The sequence below is a fragment of the Podarcis filfolensis genome (genome assembly GCF_964270895.1).
Source record: "Podarcis filfolensis genome assembly, chromosome: 16".
NCBI lineage: Eukaryota > Metazoa > Chordata > Lepidosauria > Squamata > Lacertidae > Podarcis > Podarcis filfolensis.
This window is the reverse complement of record NC_139620.1, coordinates 38800112-38815133: the sequence shown is the minus strand read 5'-3', so window position 1 is coordinate 38815133 and position 15022 is coordinate 38800112. Positions and strand designations below refer to the sequence as shown.

The 15022-nt window shown below is 42.7% G+C and overlaps 1 protein-coding gene and 1 long non-coding RNA gene across 2 annotated transcripts in view; both read right to left on the bottom strand.

Moving 5' to 3' along the window:
• Nucleotides 1-15022, bottom strand: part of DNAH10 (dynein axonemal heavy chain 10) — a 114748-nt gene that overhangs the window by 95705 nt on the left and 4021 nt on the right. Inside the window, exons 4-10 of the mRNA XM_083589447.1 lie at nucleotides 9921-10029; nucleotides 8336-8451; nucleotides 6336-6552; nucleotides 5586-5743; nucleotides 3225-3455; nucleotides 2027-2217; nucleotides 1479-1677 (exon numbers count right to left, since the gene is read on the bottom strand). Of these exons, the coding sequence (XP_083445573.1) occupies nucleotides 1479-1677; nucleotides 2027-2217; nucleotides 3225-3455; nucleotides 5586-5743; nucleotides 6336-6552; nucleotides 8336-8451; nucleotides 9921-10029 (1221 nt within the window). The remainder of the gene's footprint in view (nucleotides 1-1478; nucleotides 1678-2026; nucleotides 2218-3224; nucleotides 3456-5585; nucleotides 5744-6335; nucleotides 6553-8335; nucleotides 8452-9920; nucleotides 10030-15022) is intronic.
• On the bottom strand, nucleotides 11818-13263 carry LOC310751504. Its single transcript, XR_014542571.1, has 2 exons — nucleotides 12975-13263; nucleotides 11818-11904 (listed from the first exon to the last, which is right to left on the bottom strand). It is a non-coding gene; the product is annotated as an uncharacterized lncRNA (long non-coding RNA).

The window sequence follows — 15022 nt, the reverse complement described above, 5'->3', positions numbered from 1 at the left end:
ATCTTCGGAGAACTTCCTGACATTAGTGACGAAGATGCCTCCAGTGTTGAAGGACATGAAGAAGTGGTTCTTGAAGATGATGCTCCACATCCATTTTCCCAAAAGGAGTTGAATGATCTAGTTCGCAACCTCAGCTTGTCAAAGGACTCTGCCAAACTGTTGGCATCCAGATTGAAGGAAAAAAACCTCTCTGACAGTGCTCCTCTCTGACAGTGCTCGTATCAGCTTCTTCCGCAACAGGCATCAAGAGTACCTCCGTTTTTTCTCGGACGAGAAGGACTTGGTGTACTGTGCAGATATTGCGCAGCTTCTGCTCAAGCTTGGAGTGCCACAGTACGAACCCAAAGATTGGAGACTGTTCATTGACAGCAGCAAGCGATCACTGAAATGTGTTCTGCTACACAACGGCAACCAGTTTGCCTCTATACCCCTGGCTCACTCGAGTACACTGAAGGAGAACTATGAAGCGGTGAAGTATGTGCTGGAGAAAATTGGTTAAGATCAGCAGAAGTGGTTTATTTGTGTTGGTGAACTTTTCGTTGGGACAACAGTCTGGCTTCACCAATTACCCATGTTTTCTGTGCATGTGGGATAGTAGGGACCGTGCTCAGCATTACACGAAGAAGGACTGGCCTGTGCGGGAGGAATTGGTGCCTTGCAGAGAAAGGAACGTCATCAACGACCCTCTGGTGGACAGAGACAGAATACTCTTCCCACCGCTGCACATCAAGCTCAGCTTAATCAAGCAGTTCACCAAGGCTCTGGACAAGGATGGTGACTGCTTCACTAACTTGTGCCAGGCTTTTCCAGGATTGACCATGGAGAAGTTGAAAGCTGGCATCTTTGTCGGTCCTCAGATCCGTCAGCTCATCAAAGATCCAGAGTTCGGAAACTCAATGAACGAAGTGGAACTGGAAGCGTGGAAGGCATTTGTTCTGGTAGTGAAGAACTTTCTTGGCAACAATAAGGCCAGAAACTACACAGAACTTGTCAACAACATGCCGACTGCTTTCAGAAACCTGGGCTGCAACATGAGTGTCAAGATGCACTACCTATTTTCACATATGGACCGGTTTCCTGAGAACCTGGGTTCAATGAGTGACGAGCAGGGGGAGAGATTCCATCAGGACATGAAAGAGATGGAGACCAGGTATCAGGGTCGCTGGGACGCAGTCATGATGGCTGACTACTGTTGGACTCTGAAGAGAGACCTCCCTGCCGCTGAGCATTCCAGGAGTTCCAAGAAATGGAAGTTCAAGCCCTGAAGTTTGAAAAATGGTGAAGCAACATGCAATTTACATGTACTTACCTTTATCAATGCCTACCATTCAGTTTACAGTAAACCTGACCTGATGGAGAGAAATGGATGCCATTTCCTGATTCAGCAGTGCAAAAATACCCTAAATCAGTTGTAGAAATCTAGACAACATTCAAAAAGTAAAAAATTGTTGCCCAGTGTAATTCATGCATGTTCTTACCTGCAATATGTTATAGAGGTCTTGACAGATTATGGCCATATAATCTGTTTTTTCAAATAAACGCTTCCTGTCAAATTCCCATCTTGCGTCTCTTCCTGAAGCTTCAATTTTGGCACGGATGTCAAAATAGGACTCCTTCCAAATTTCAAGGGTCCGTTTGGCTTCTATCATTTTAGTTTTTGCAAGCTGCCTGTCTTCCCTATGAGCACGGGGAAAAATTGATCCAAAATTCAAAAAGAAAAGACAGCCATATTCAACACTCAAAAGATTCAATGTATTTCTTGCCTTTCATCATAGAAACGAATGACCTTTGGACCCTGGCACTACAAAAAATGGCATGTTGTGCTATGCAGTGGGTGTAACTCTAAACAATGTTCTAGAGATGAGGCAGGTAAGTGATGAAAAACCAGATTTACACTGCAGCACACATTCCTGAGGATGGTTCCTGATCTGCAGGGAGTTGCACTCAACCTGGGTGAGCAAAGTAACTGGTGCAAGGTCCTGAGAACAAGACTTTAGCTTAGTTTACAGAAGGAAATGCCACATACTTGAACAAAGTCCGTAGATCCACAACCTTGCAGACCCTTGCCGAGATCTCCCAGGCAATCCTTTCCATTAGGGGGATCATCCTTTCATCCTTGTTGTAGTGCCGTGAAATAATCCACACCATTCTCAAGGCATTCATCAGTGAGGGAATTGTATCCAAGACAATGTTGAAGCCAGTGCCGTGTGTTAAATTCTGTTGAGTCAATGGCAAATATTGTAAAAAAAAAAAAAAGGATGAAGGAATAGGACACATGTTTTTGGAACTATAAAATGAGGTACAGCCCAAAGAAATGAAAAGGAAAAGGGTAGGGAGTGCATAGTAGGGTCACTGAGGGCCCCCAACAGAAAGGCTCTACTGAATTAATTAAACATATCCAAGATGGTACCTGATCAGGAACACTACTCAGGGGAAAGGAAGTCTCCTTATTTCATCTCCTAAAGGATTTGAGCAGCCTTGGGGCTGCTTGGCTGCACCATTCTGAGTCTCTAATGCTGTTGTCACTATTTACAAACTCTGTCCAGAAAGTGACACAGGCTATTCCAATACATAAAAGGGGGGGGGGAGTTGTTGGTACCCTTAATTGCATCTCCAGGTTGTTGTTTTTTTAGAGGTGATACATGAGATGGTTTGCAAGCAAATGGCCCTAGATTCAGTTCCTGGTAGCACCAATGATTTAAGACAAAGGCCCTTTGCTACAAGAAGCAGCTGCTATTGCTCCTAGATGATAATAGAGTGTTGTTGGCTGTGTTTGTACTCTGCAATAAGCCATTAACCCTAGCTTACTGTGCAGTCCCTCTTTGCTCCTCCATGAATATGCAGAGGCAGCAAACAATGAACTATAGCTTAGCATTACATCCAAACCAGGAATTGTGGTTTGTTTTGCTTAAACAAAGCACGACTAGTAAGCCAAGAATAAACCTTGGTGTGCCACCATAGCTTGTTTGGAGGGAGCCAAACCACAATCCCTGGTTGGCTCATAACACCAAGCTAGAGGAATGTGACTTCTTTCCTCTCATTGCTAGTAGACAGGAGCAAAGTGGGCATGTATGGCAAAGTATGTTTTATGGCTTACTGCGATGTACAAATGAGTCATCATGAGGTGTTAAAAAATTATGAACTCTGTATCCAAAACCTTTGGACATTGTTGGACAGTGCCCTGCTGCTACTGAATGTTACATATACAGCTGATAAAAACCTACCTTTAGGTGTCGTTCAAGAGTGGAAAGGAACCTCACATTATCAACTGCCTCCACGTGGTGCTTGCAGAGCTCATTTATGACTATCTGCAAGCTATCCACAATTGCTATGTTAGCTGCCGTGAGCACTTCCAAGACCTTTTTGACTAAGGGCAGTTTGAGCTGCTGAGTGAGGGCACTCAACGTCGCATTTCTCTCTCGCCACAGGTCAATCTCAGCTAGTGGGCCATTCCCCTGAGGAGGAAAGGAACTAAGATGAGACCAGGTACTTTGGAATAAAGGCAGACACATCACACAAACTCTGATCAGTAAGCCTGCAGGGTGTTTTTCCCATGGATCCATATACTGCAACATTTTTGTGTCCAGCCGGTAGCACACAGGGAAGCAAGCTGTATAGTAAAACAACTACAACAGGGCGGTCCAACCTCTCAAAACAAATGATCCACAAAAGTCCTTTGACACAGAACCTGGGGGCCACACACAAAATTAAATTTCCTTATCGTGAATTAAAATGTTTGCAATATAGTTAATATTATTGAATATACACAATTAATGTATTTAATTAAATATTAATATTTAAATACAAATTAATATATTGAATTAAATACACAATTTAATATATTTATTGATTACACAGATTTAATACAAAACAGACACATGCGCTTTTGTTAACAACACAGGCATCCATGAGATGTTTGAGCTAGAGAATTCTTCACAAGTTGATCAATGCCTTGAGGTTAATTGTTGACATCCACAGGCAACTCTCAAGTGAATTGTCTGCTAAATTGTTTCAAGTTTTGGACTTTATGAAGTTCACAGAAACCCACCCAAAGCGCAAACTTCTCTGTATTACAAAAAACAAAGCAAAGTATTCCATACTGAAACATACACAGATATCTACCCACTCCACACTTCTTCTCTGCACTGTTTGCTCCCTGGGGGGCTCTGGTGCTCTGGAGCCCTGGGGACACAGCTATGCTCCAAGTGGGCTCAAGAGCGCAGCCTGGTGGCTCCACAGAGCTCCTCCAGCAGCAGAGCAGCAGCAGCCTGCCTTAGGCCACCAGCCTGGCTGTGCTGCCCTGGCAGAGGTAGAGGGTGGGGAGCTGGAGGGCCGCCAAAAAAAGCCTCGAGGGCCACATACAACCCAATGGGCCATGTGTCTGACCACTCTGAGCTACACAATACATACAGACATATTCACTTCTAGTCATTTCACCTCAAAAATGGAACAAATAAAACCAGAAAATGAAGGTCATAGAGCTGGAAAAGGTATAACTATGGCTCCTCAAATTTGGAATGCCCACTGGACCACTTGATAGTATCATTTAGGTGACAGCTTTTAAGAACTGATAATATTAACTCGAGAGCAGATTTTTATTTTTACTGTCTGTTTGGACAATTACTGCTTTGTTAATTTATATGTGTGTTTTTATTTTTCTGTTTTTATTGTATTTTTACTTTATCTTACTACTTTGCTAGCTGTCCTAAGTTGCAAGACATAATTTGTGCAAATGAAATAGATCTGTCAATGGCCATAAACCTTTGACAGGTTTATGGCAGGCACTTACCATGAAAGTTCTTTGTGGTTTGGGTTGAACAAGACATCCATTAGAATGTCAGTCAGTCAATCCAGTCAGAAGGGCGGGGTATAAATGTTACTCCTACTCCTACTACTAGTTAACTCCCTCTATTGCCTAATATGGCAGGGAAACTGTATGATAGGTTTTTAACCAGGTGCTGGTCCTGTGAGCGCCTCCTCTAGTTCCATCTGTTACCAAGCTGTAGACAGAAAAGTGCTGAGAAGATGTCCCCCTTTACACATCAGGACCAGAGAGAAGCAAAAGAGGGAAACCCCTCCGCTTTTGAGGAAGCCTAGCACAAGCTAGAGTGACTTAGGGCAATAAATCAGGGTGTCTTTGCATTTGCTGGAGATGCAACAGGTCCAGGAGTTTCAAAGCACTCCTAGAAGCTCTGAAACGCTATCTGTGAAATAAACATCTGGATTTACCAATTGGCAGCTCAGGAAGTCTGCAGCAATACTGACTGTGTTCTTGATGTATTTGAGGTAAAAGAAAGAAGTATAAAAAGCTGAGAAGCTGCTTGGAAGTGTTGCTGTCCTGGTTGAAAGTGGGAAAAGAGCTGGAGGAGGAACTCATGGGATTAGCATTTGGTTAAAAATCACAGTTTCCCTGCCTTTCTATGTTAACCCATCCTCAGACACCTAAGACAGAGAAACAATAAACCTCAGAATATCAGATGCTAGGAACAGACCACAGGAGAATGGGTGTTACCATCTTGCCTACTTGTGGGCTTCCCAGCAGACCTAACTGGCCACTGGGAAAACAGAATGCTGAAATAGATTACCTGGGGGACCTTTTTCAGAAGCTCTTCATCTGCTGAGGATATCAACATGAGCCAACTGGCTGCAAGTGTCTCCAGTGTATCAACCACATCCCGATCATTGGCAAGGTCATTCACATCACCATCTAAGCTTATGGTTGGCATTTCTAACTTAATTTCCCCTGTTGAAAGAAAACATTATCAGCTACAGTAAAAATGTCCCAATCATTAATGAAATAGACAAGAATATTCCCTAGCTTGTCGGTTTCATCAGAAAGCAGAGAAGACATGGCATTATAGATTATACTGACAAGTCTCTTCTTGAACCTTCTAAATTTCTCCAGAGAGCAAAGAATGGAGAAAAGGTGAAGGTAATAAATTTGGGTGAAGCTAGGGTTGCCATATTTCAAATACTGAAAATCCGGACAGAAAAGTTGTTGAGCTTATGATTGCAGTATTCCAGATGTGTCTGGGAAATTCCAGGCGAATGGCAACCCTCGGTGATACTAACAAGCATTTCCTCCTACACACACTTTTGTACAGAGAAGAGACTAAAATATATAAAAAGGAGAGTGAAGAATAGGGAGAATGTACCTGTGCCCATTTTTACACAAACAGTGCTGGAAGATTAGAATGCAGCTGAAAATCCATCTTCCTGAATGTCCAACAGCTGGTTTTGAAACTGGATACAAACTCATTTTTGCATTTCACACATTTACACCACCCAACCAGTAGTGCTTTAAGAAGCCCATATAAGATCAGACTGAGACTTACCTTCTATCTGCTGTATGGTTCTCTGAATGTGGCTTAGGAATTTCTGCATATTCATCAAGAACTCATTCCTTAGGCTATGCAAGCTGTCCAATGCTTCTGGTGATGTTTTTTTCTTCACAACAGGCTGAGCATCTTCACCTTCTGCCTTTTCTGGTTCTGGGTGAGGAATGAACTCATCCATATCATATTGGTTATGACACATTGCAGGCAGAAAGACCTGAAAATACAAGCATGTTTTGTTCAACTGTGTTCTATTTGCTTTCATTTAAAATATAATGGCTAAATTCATTTGTAACTTTGAAACAGTTAAAAGCAAAAAGTTAGAAAGCTATTGCCTCAGGCAATCCTAGTTGCCATTGGATCCAATTATAGCTGCTGCTATGTGTGAAAATAATGACAATCCATCTTCTCTGGAGGAATAGGGGACAGCTAGCCCAGCATTATTGATATAGGTCTAATACATATCAGAAGATAGTCCCACTATGTTATTTCCAGGAGAGTTTGTGCAAAAGAAGCAACTCTAGGGTGTCTTCTTAGGCTGCATGCAGTCAGTGGAAGGTCCCCCGCCCCCAATGAACTCTGCTCTTCCTCTCATAACTTCACTCCCGTAAAAACACATATTCAGACTATGGATCCTGATTGCCCTTTCTTATTCTCTTCAGGGGAGTGGCCCACCTTTTTCTCCCTCTTCTTCAAGTGCCTGACATGTTTATTTTTTTAAAAAAATCACTTTAGGGTTTGACCCTGTTTGTCCCTCCACAGAGGCGTAGCAAGGTCAGGTGGTACCTGGTGTGGAAATTTTATGTCACCCCCCCACACACACACACATCGACAGCTCAGGGTAGGCTTGAGAGTCGTGGGCAGGTGGCACGCGGAATGTCACCCCCCTCAGCGATGACACCCAGGGCGGTCCACCCCCACCGCACCCCCCTTCCTACGCCTCTGTCTTTCCCTCTCTGTATAAAACCATTTCTTGTTGTTGATTAAAAACTGGAGCTTGGAAATTGAAACAGCATTTTTCTTTGCTTAAGAGAAGTTTCCTGGAATAAAATAGCTGTCAGGAGGGGGAGGAGTCCATAATGGGCTCTTCCTGCTTCTTCTTGCTATTTTGTCTGAGTCTCAATGTGTTTCTCTCCATCTTTTGTGATAGTTTGAACCAAGAACTTTTTTCTGCAACAAAGTATGGTGAGGTCACCACTGGTCAAACACATAACCCAGACCAGTTAGCATAGAAAGCTACATGCCATCATCTGGGGGGCTTTTCTACTTTAAATGCTATGTAAACTCTGGTCTATTTTTTTTTAATGATGCTTAAATTATTATAAACCTTTCCCTTGGAGTCACTCACTCTCAAACCCACTCATGACTGCTTGGGCTAATATCCAACTTACAAGTTTTGAATTACATCTAAAAATGGTAGTTCACTAAAATGAGTTGCTGATAAGGTAGTCACCAGAAATATATTGAAATTTTGTATGAGGTTTGAAGGGAGTGTCTATAGCACAGGAGCCAACTCCTATGGGCCGAGGTCCCTTCGCCCCCCCCCCCCAATAAAATATTTGAGGGGGCTGGGCCCCAAAGTTGATGGGCACTGCCATTCAAATAGCCACATCTTGTAATCAATTGACCACATCTTGTAATCAATTATGTGGGGCAGGGCTTACCTGCCCCCCCCTATTTTATTCATGTTGGCATCCCTGGTCAATAGCAAGCATTTCCCCCATTGCTGTCACACCACACTAATAATGTGCTATGACTGATGAATGCAGAATGATAATTGTTTATTCAGCTATTACTTCTCTTGAAACCACTACCTTTACCTCACAGCTCGAGTGATTTCTATTATCACATGCATTTTCTATGATTCTGTATAAATAGTCATTAAATTCTGTAGAAAACCTGCGGACTCAAAATCACTGAGTTTGCAGCACCTTGGTCTCAGGGGTGGGAGAGCTATTTTTGAAAAAGAAATTTAAAAACAAACAAAGAAAAACATTCACCAGCGCAAAAAGCTGCTTCAGCATCATGAGGGTATGGCCATTCAGTATGCCGTACTCCAGTACTTCCGGCAGGACGTCCTTCGCTTCAGTCAAGTCATTAGGTTCACTAACGGTTTCTAAGCAGCAAAAGAAGGCAGGGATTTGTTTAAAGAAATATTCTAACCCAACACTCCCGGTAAGTTCAGGAAAATCATGTGCCTTCTGGGACACTACTACATCCAAAAATGTTCCCCACTCCTGATCTAATGCTGGATTGCTGGATGATTAGCTATAGCCACGCAATAATTTCTCATCCTCAAACCTTAAATAACAGCAGCAACAAAAAGCCTTAAAAAAACCCTCAAAGTAATTCATTAGAATCCCTGATTTCTAGGAGCTGGGATGCAGATATGTATTTGTATATGAAAGGTCTCCTAGCTGAGGCTCATGAGGAGCAGTTGTTAGGTGTCATTGCCTTGGCTCCCATCTTTATCCCTCCTTACCCTGGCCTTTCCCTCCTTCATTCAACCTCAAAACCAGAAACTTGTTGGAGCAGAGACCTGTATTTGTTGCTTATGTGATACACCTCCACCAGTTATACTGTGTTAATAAAAATAAATCATTTTGTTGTTTTTATTCTTGTAATAATGATTATATTTGATAAGGGCTGGCAGGACTGAAAAAATGGATGTATGTACAGTATGTGTTGTACAGGAGACGAAATGACAGAGGAGTAATCATTTATCAAGTGTGGCTGGTAATAATAATAATAATAATAATAATAATAATAATAATAATTTTATTTATATCCTGCCCTCCCCAGCCGAAGCCGGGCTCAGGGCGGCTAACAACAATCAAATAATCCAACATTCTAAAAACATTTCATTATAAGAATTAATTAAAATCAAATTAATGGCAACCATCAAGCAAAAATTCTGTGCAGATTGCCAGAGGAGGGAGTCAGGCTGCACCTTGACCAAAGGCCTGGTAAGAACTGAAAAGGGACTGAACAATGGGTAGACCCAGCGGCGGAGCATATGCCCACGCTGCCCAGGGCGGGCATGCTCCCAAGGGGGGAGTGGCACAGAGGGTGCCCTCCCAGGCGCGGGACAGCCGCTCAGGTGCCCAGAGTGGCACACATGCCCTGCCGCTGGGGGCGAAGCGAGCTGCCCATATTCAGTGCACTGCCCGCCCGTGACTCCCAAGCCTCCTCCAAGCTGTCAGAACGAAGGAGGAAGGAGGGAATGCCGCCAGCAAAGTGGCACAGCTCCCCCCTTATCCCAATGGCTCGGGCTAGGCTTCGGAATGTCACCCCCCTCGTTGAGGGCACCTGGGCGGTCCGCCCCCACTGCCCCTCTTCCTACATCCCTGGGCAGACCACACTACATACGCAATATAAAACTTATTGACACCTTTAAGCAAAATCACACCCACTTTTCTTCTGAAATATTGTTGAAATATTGTTTGAAATCTTGAGCTCCTCAGGTTGAAAACAGCAGGTTTCGAGGGTGGATCAAGATCTCATAGGATCCATCTGGAAAGAACCTAATCTATTATTAACCATAACTTCCTTTCTTAGCCAAAACTTTCCTTCCATGTAAAATACCTGCAGTGTCTCTGAGAAAATACACCATGTCAGTCTCCACAAAGTCTTCTGGGATGTTGTTCATAGCCATGTGATAATACAGGTTATAAACCTCCCGCTTTATGGTTTTCTGAAATAGAAAGGGACAAATTGACAGGAGGTAAGACTGTTTTCAGGGATCATGCTGGTGCCTGTCCATCCATTATCAACAACTGCAATCTAGAATTACCCATCGGATTTTCCAAAGATATGGCAGGAGGGAGCACAGGAGGGAAACAGGAAATGGAGCAAGAGACAGAGGAAAGAAATAAAAGTACAAGCTGAGAAAAGGAAGAAGGAAGAAGGGAGGCATGGCAGGGGTAAGTTAAAATTTTTTGTTAGAAGTTTATTATAGGTTCAGCAGTTTCACATCTGAGTTCTTTTAAAAAAATTGGATGGATGCCATTCAGACCTGGGGTCTTCTTTGCTTAAATTTGTCAATAAGGCCTACGATACAAAAAAAAACCCTTATTTTGCCTCTGTGCCTGCATGACTGGCTGGTTCCTACACAGGCCAGAGAACTGCAAAGCCATTTCCAGAGTGCTACACCACACACAATTGTGTGCATTTATTCAGAAATTCAAGAAGTAGGTCATGACTGAAAATAAAAAGTGAGAAGCCATTCTTTAAAAAAAATAACTTTAGTAAAAAGACAAAAGAGATGGGAATGGGGACAGAAAGGGATGAGAGGTATATTCATGCTTGCAGTCTACCATATACAAGTGGAGGGAAAGCTCACAAAATAGAAGGTCTGCAAAATGTCAAAGATGAAAAGAGAAGGATATTTCTATAGTGACCAGTGTAACATTCATAAGCTTTTTAACATAATATTTTGTGTTTTAGCTAAGATTATTTAACCACAATTAACATTAAACTATTTGTTTGTAATCTGCCTTGATATTCCCTACAAAAATAATCAAGAAGTATGCCACAGACAGTTTCAATGCTTCTTTAAAAATTTGTTTTCAAAGATGCTCAATAATCTATCTGTAACTTTGATAAATGTTTTCTCTAAAAGTTTGAATCGCATTTTCCCCAACAGTGGCAATACAGTGGTACCTCGGGTTACAAACACCTCAGGTTACAAACACTTTGGGTTACAAACGCTTTAGGTTACAGATTCTGCTAACCCGGAAGAAGTACCTCAGGTTACAAACTTTGCCCCAGGATGAGAACGGAAATTGTGTGTCCATTAGCAAAAGCGCACCTCAGGTTAAGAACAGTTTTGGGTTAAGAATGGACCTCCAGAATGAATTAAGTTCGTAACCCGAGGTACCACTGTATACACTTAAGAGCTGATGTTTCATAGGAAACATACCATGTTTCCAATACCATATGTTTTTTTTTGGGGGGGGGGGTTGGCCAAAGTTGTTGAGCTTTTTATTATTATTACAGTGGTGCCCCGCAAGACGAATGCCTCGTAAGACGAAAAACTCGCTAGACGAAAGGGTTTTTCGTTTTTCGATGTGCTTCGCAAGACGAATTTCCCTATGGGCTTGCTTCGCAAGACGAAAACGTCTTGCAAGTTTGTTTCCTTTTTCGTAAAACCGTTAATACCCAGGGTGCATTGCTTGAAGAGGTGCAGTTGCGACTTGAACTTCGAGGAGCAACACATAGCACGCGGTGTGGTAGCCTTTTTTGAGGTTTTTGAGGACTTTGCTGATTTCTTAAGCTTTTCCAAAACTTCTTTTGCATCCATTTGGTAAGTTAAACTTTTAAAACATTTTTGGGGTTTTTTGGATTTTGGGTTGGGGTGTTTGGAATTCAAGGACTTGGTGTTGGGGAGAGGTTTGCAAGAATCTGGGAGCTTGTGTGGTTTTTTTCTGCATTTTTATGATTTTTTGTGACCATTGGGCCATGTGGTTTTTTAAAAAAAAAATTCTGGGTTTGAATTTCTGTGTGGTGGCTGGCTGGGGGAACAGTTGGGGAGGGGTTTGAAAGAATCTGGGAGCTTGTGTGGGTTTTTCTGCATTTTTATGATTTTCTGTGACTATTGGGCCATGTGGTTTTTAAAAAAAAAAAATTCTGGATTTGAATTTCTGTGTGGTGGCTGGCTGGGGGAACAGTTGGGGAGGGGTTTGAAAGAATCTGGGAGCTTGTGTGGTTTTTTTCTGCATTTTTATGATTTTCTGTGACCATTGGGCCATGTGGTTTTTTAAAAAAAAAAATCTGGATTTGAATTTCTGTGTGGTGGGTGGCTGGGGGAACAGTTGGGGAGGGGTTTGCAACAGTTGGGGAGGGGTTTGCAATTTCTGTGTGGTGGCTGGGTGGCTGGGGGAACAGTTGAGGTTTTTGAAGACTTTGGTGATTTTTAAAGCTTTTCCAAAACTTCTTTTGCAGCCATTTGAGGATTTTGAAGACTTTGGTGATTTGCAGCCATTTCGTAAGTTAAACTTTTTAAACTTTTTTGGGGGTTTTTGGTGACTGACTGCACCACCATCACCCTGCGGGAATTCTGGAAGGACCACTTCGACATCGTCACCTTCTTGAAGATGATCACCACGGCCTGGAACGGGATCAGCCAGAGAAATTTGAATTGCGCTTGGCGCAGCCTGTGGCAGGACTGTGTGGCACCAAGTGACTCTGATGCAACAGAGTCAACAGTGGTGCAGGACATTGTTGCCTTTGGGGAGGACCATGGGCCTGGAGGTCACAGAGGAGGACGTCAGCGAGCTGGTGGAGGAGCACGACCACGAGCTGACCACCCAGGAGCTGGTCGAACTGCAGGCAGAGGCTGCGCAGGAGCAGGCCTCGCTGGAAGAGGAGGAAGCAACTGAGGAACGGCTGCCCTCCAAAGAACTGAGGGACATTTGCCAGAAGTGGAAGGATGTGCAGGCTTTTGCACAGTGGCACCACCCTAACAAGCACGTGATACATGACCTTGTGAACACTTTTGATACGACGGTCATGTCGCCTTTCAGGGAGGTGCTGAAAAGGCGGATGAAGCAGCAGACCATGGACAGGTTCTTCAGCAAGAAGCAAAGAGTGGAAGAGGAACCTTCTTTGAGTGGTCCCCCAGAGTCTTAGAAAATGTACGGTACATTTTGTTGATTTTTAAATGTTTTTCTGTCATGTTTAAAAACTTTATTTATTGTTCCTTCAATTTTTGAACTGCTCTTTACAGTATGTGTGACTTTAAAGAGCAGTTAATAAACTCTTGTTGTACCAAATTTGGCTTTGTTTGGACTTTTTTTGACCATAGGAACGCATTAATTGAATTTCAATGCATTCCTATGGGATTTCATGCTTCGCAAGACGAAAAATTCGCTAGACGAAAAAACTCGCAGAACGAATTAATTTCGTCTTGCGAGGCACCACTGTATTGGAAACTGTGGAAAAAATGTATTCTTACAAATCACCTGTGGCCGATGTAATATGGCCAGTGTAACATAGGAACATTCTTTGATACACTCACAAATAAATGCCTCCAAAGCAAAACACTGTGCATGTTACACTTTACTAGGTATTCACGAGTTGCTAGTCAGCATTAATTCCATGTGGAAAGTTGTCATGCCTATCGTAATTTAAACTTAGCTATGGCAATGCTCTAATGATTTGTTTCCTAGTTTCAAACACAACAAAAACTAAGCTGCCAACTGACACCATATTTGCATGGCTGTTTCTGCTTCTGCACTTTGTTTCAGCATAACCAGTTTCCATAAGGGCATTATACCCTCTGTGCTCGTGGAGTTTACATGCAGCAGGTCCCACTTTACAAATGTTCACTAACCGAAAATTAGCTTATCCGAACATGAGGAATTAGTGCCCAAACCTCACTATACACACCACAGATTCAGATACCCAAACAGAGAGCATTTTTTGCTTCCTTGTTTGCCTTTTGTTGGCTGGCTGAGAAACAGAGGGAGGAGGGAAGGGGAGTGATTAGATACGGTAAATAAGATAGCATTTTTTTCTGGATTGTCCTGCCTTTCCTGAGGGTTTTTAGCTTTGGGGGTTAAAATTCCATGGTTGGGTACATATTAAGAAATTTTCCCATAGGAATAAATGGAAACTGTTGACTCGTTATGCAAACACTCCCCTAATGAACAATTTTCAGGGAATGCATTGTATTTGGTAAGTGAGGCCTATGTGTGTTTTAGGTTATGTTAAAATTCATTTATATGTGTGCCTTCAACCTTTTACAGTGTTGCAGTGTTTTCTAAACCAAGGCAAGAGACCTTCAGTTCCCGAGATTAATTTTGTAATTCTAGATGAGGAGTGAGAACCTCCAGCCCATGAGCCAATCTTGGCCCACCAGACTTCCATTTGGCCATGAGGCCATTTTGAGCCAGCCACACCCAACCTCCCTACAGGTGACATCTTACAGGTAACAGCAGGGCTTGCCAGAAAGGGTGGGGCTTGGTTGTCAGGAGCCTTTGAAGCTCAAATGGGGTCAGCACTAAACAGGATTGCTCCCCCTTCACATCACCCAATACAAATAGGGAGTGATCCTGCTGTGTTTAGGGGTGCAAGAGAGCTTCCTACATGAGGGTGAACCAAGCAGGATTGCTCCCCTGCCTAAAATCAGGAGAGATGATCCATCTTAGCACTCCGCTCAGGGAAGTAACTGGGCACACCAGCAAGTTCCCTGCAGGGAGTTCTAGGCTCATCCAAACTCAGTGTAAAAGAGTCTCTTCCCTTTCCTTTTAAGCCTGATCTTGCTGCAATCTTAAAGGGTAGTAGACTCATAAATTATTATTATTACTATTATATATTTGTTTATATACAGCCTTTGGGAGTCTCCCCTCTCTTTTAGACTGCAGAGAGATTGAGCTTAAAGGGGACTCCCAAATTTTCTTCCCTCCACTTCCCTTTTTAAACCCAATATTGCTCCAAGGGGAGCAAAATTCCTCATACCTCTCCAGCCTAGCTAGGGAATGCCAAGCAGGATGGGCTTCCCTCCCTGATGCCTCTGAGGGGAAGTTTGTAGAAGCCTGTACATGCTTCAGGAAAGAGGGGTGAGGGTCTAATAGAGAAATATAAATTCTACAATTTTCTAAACCATAATAAGGTTTGAAATAAATAAACCTTAAAAGGGTATATGATTGCTAAACATATTAACACATAATTAGATTATCTCCATC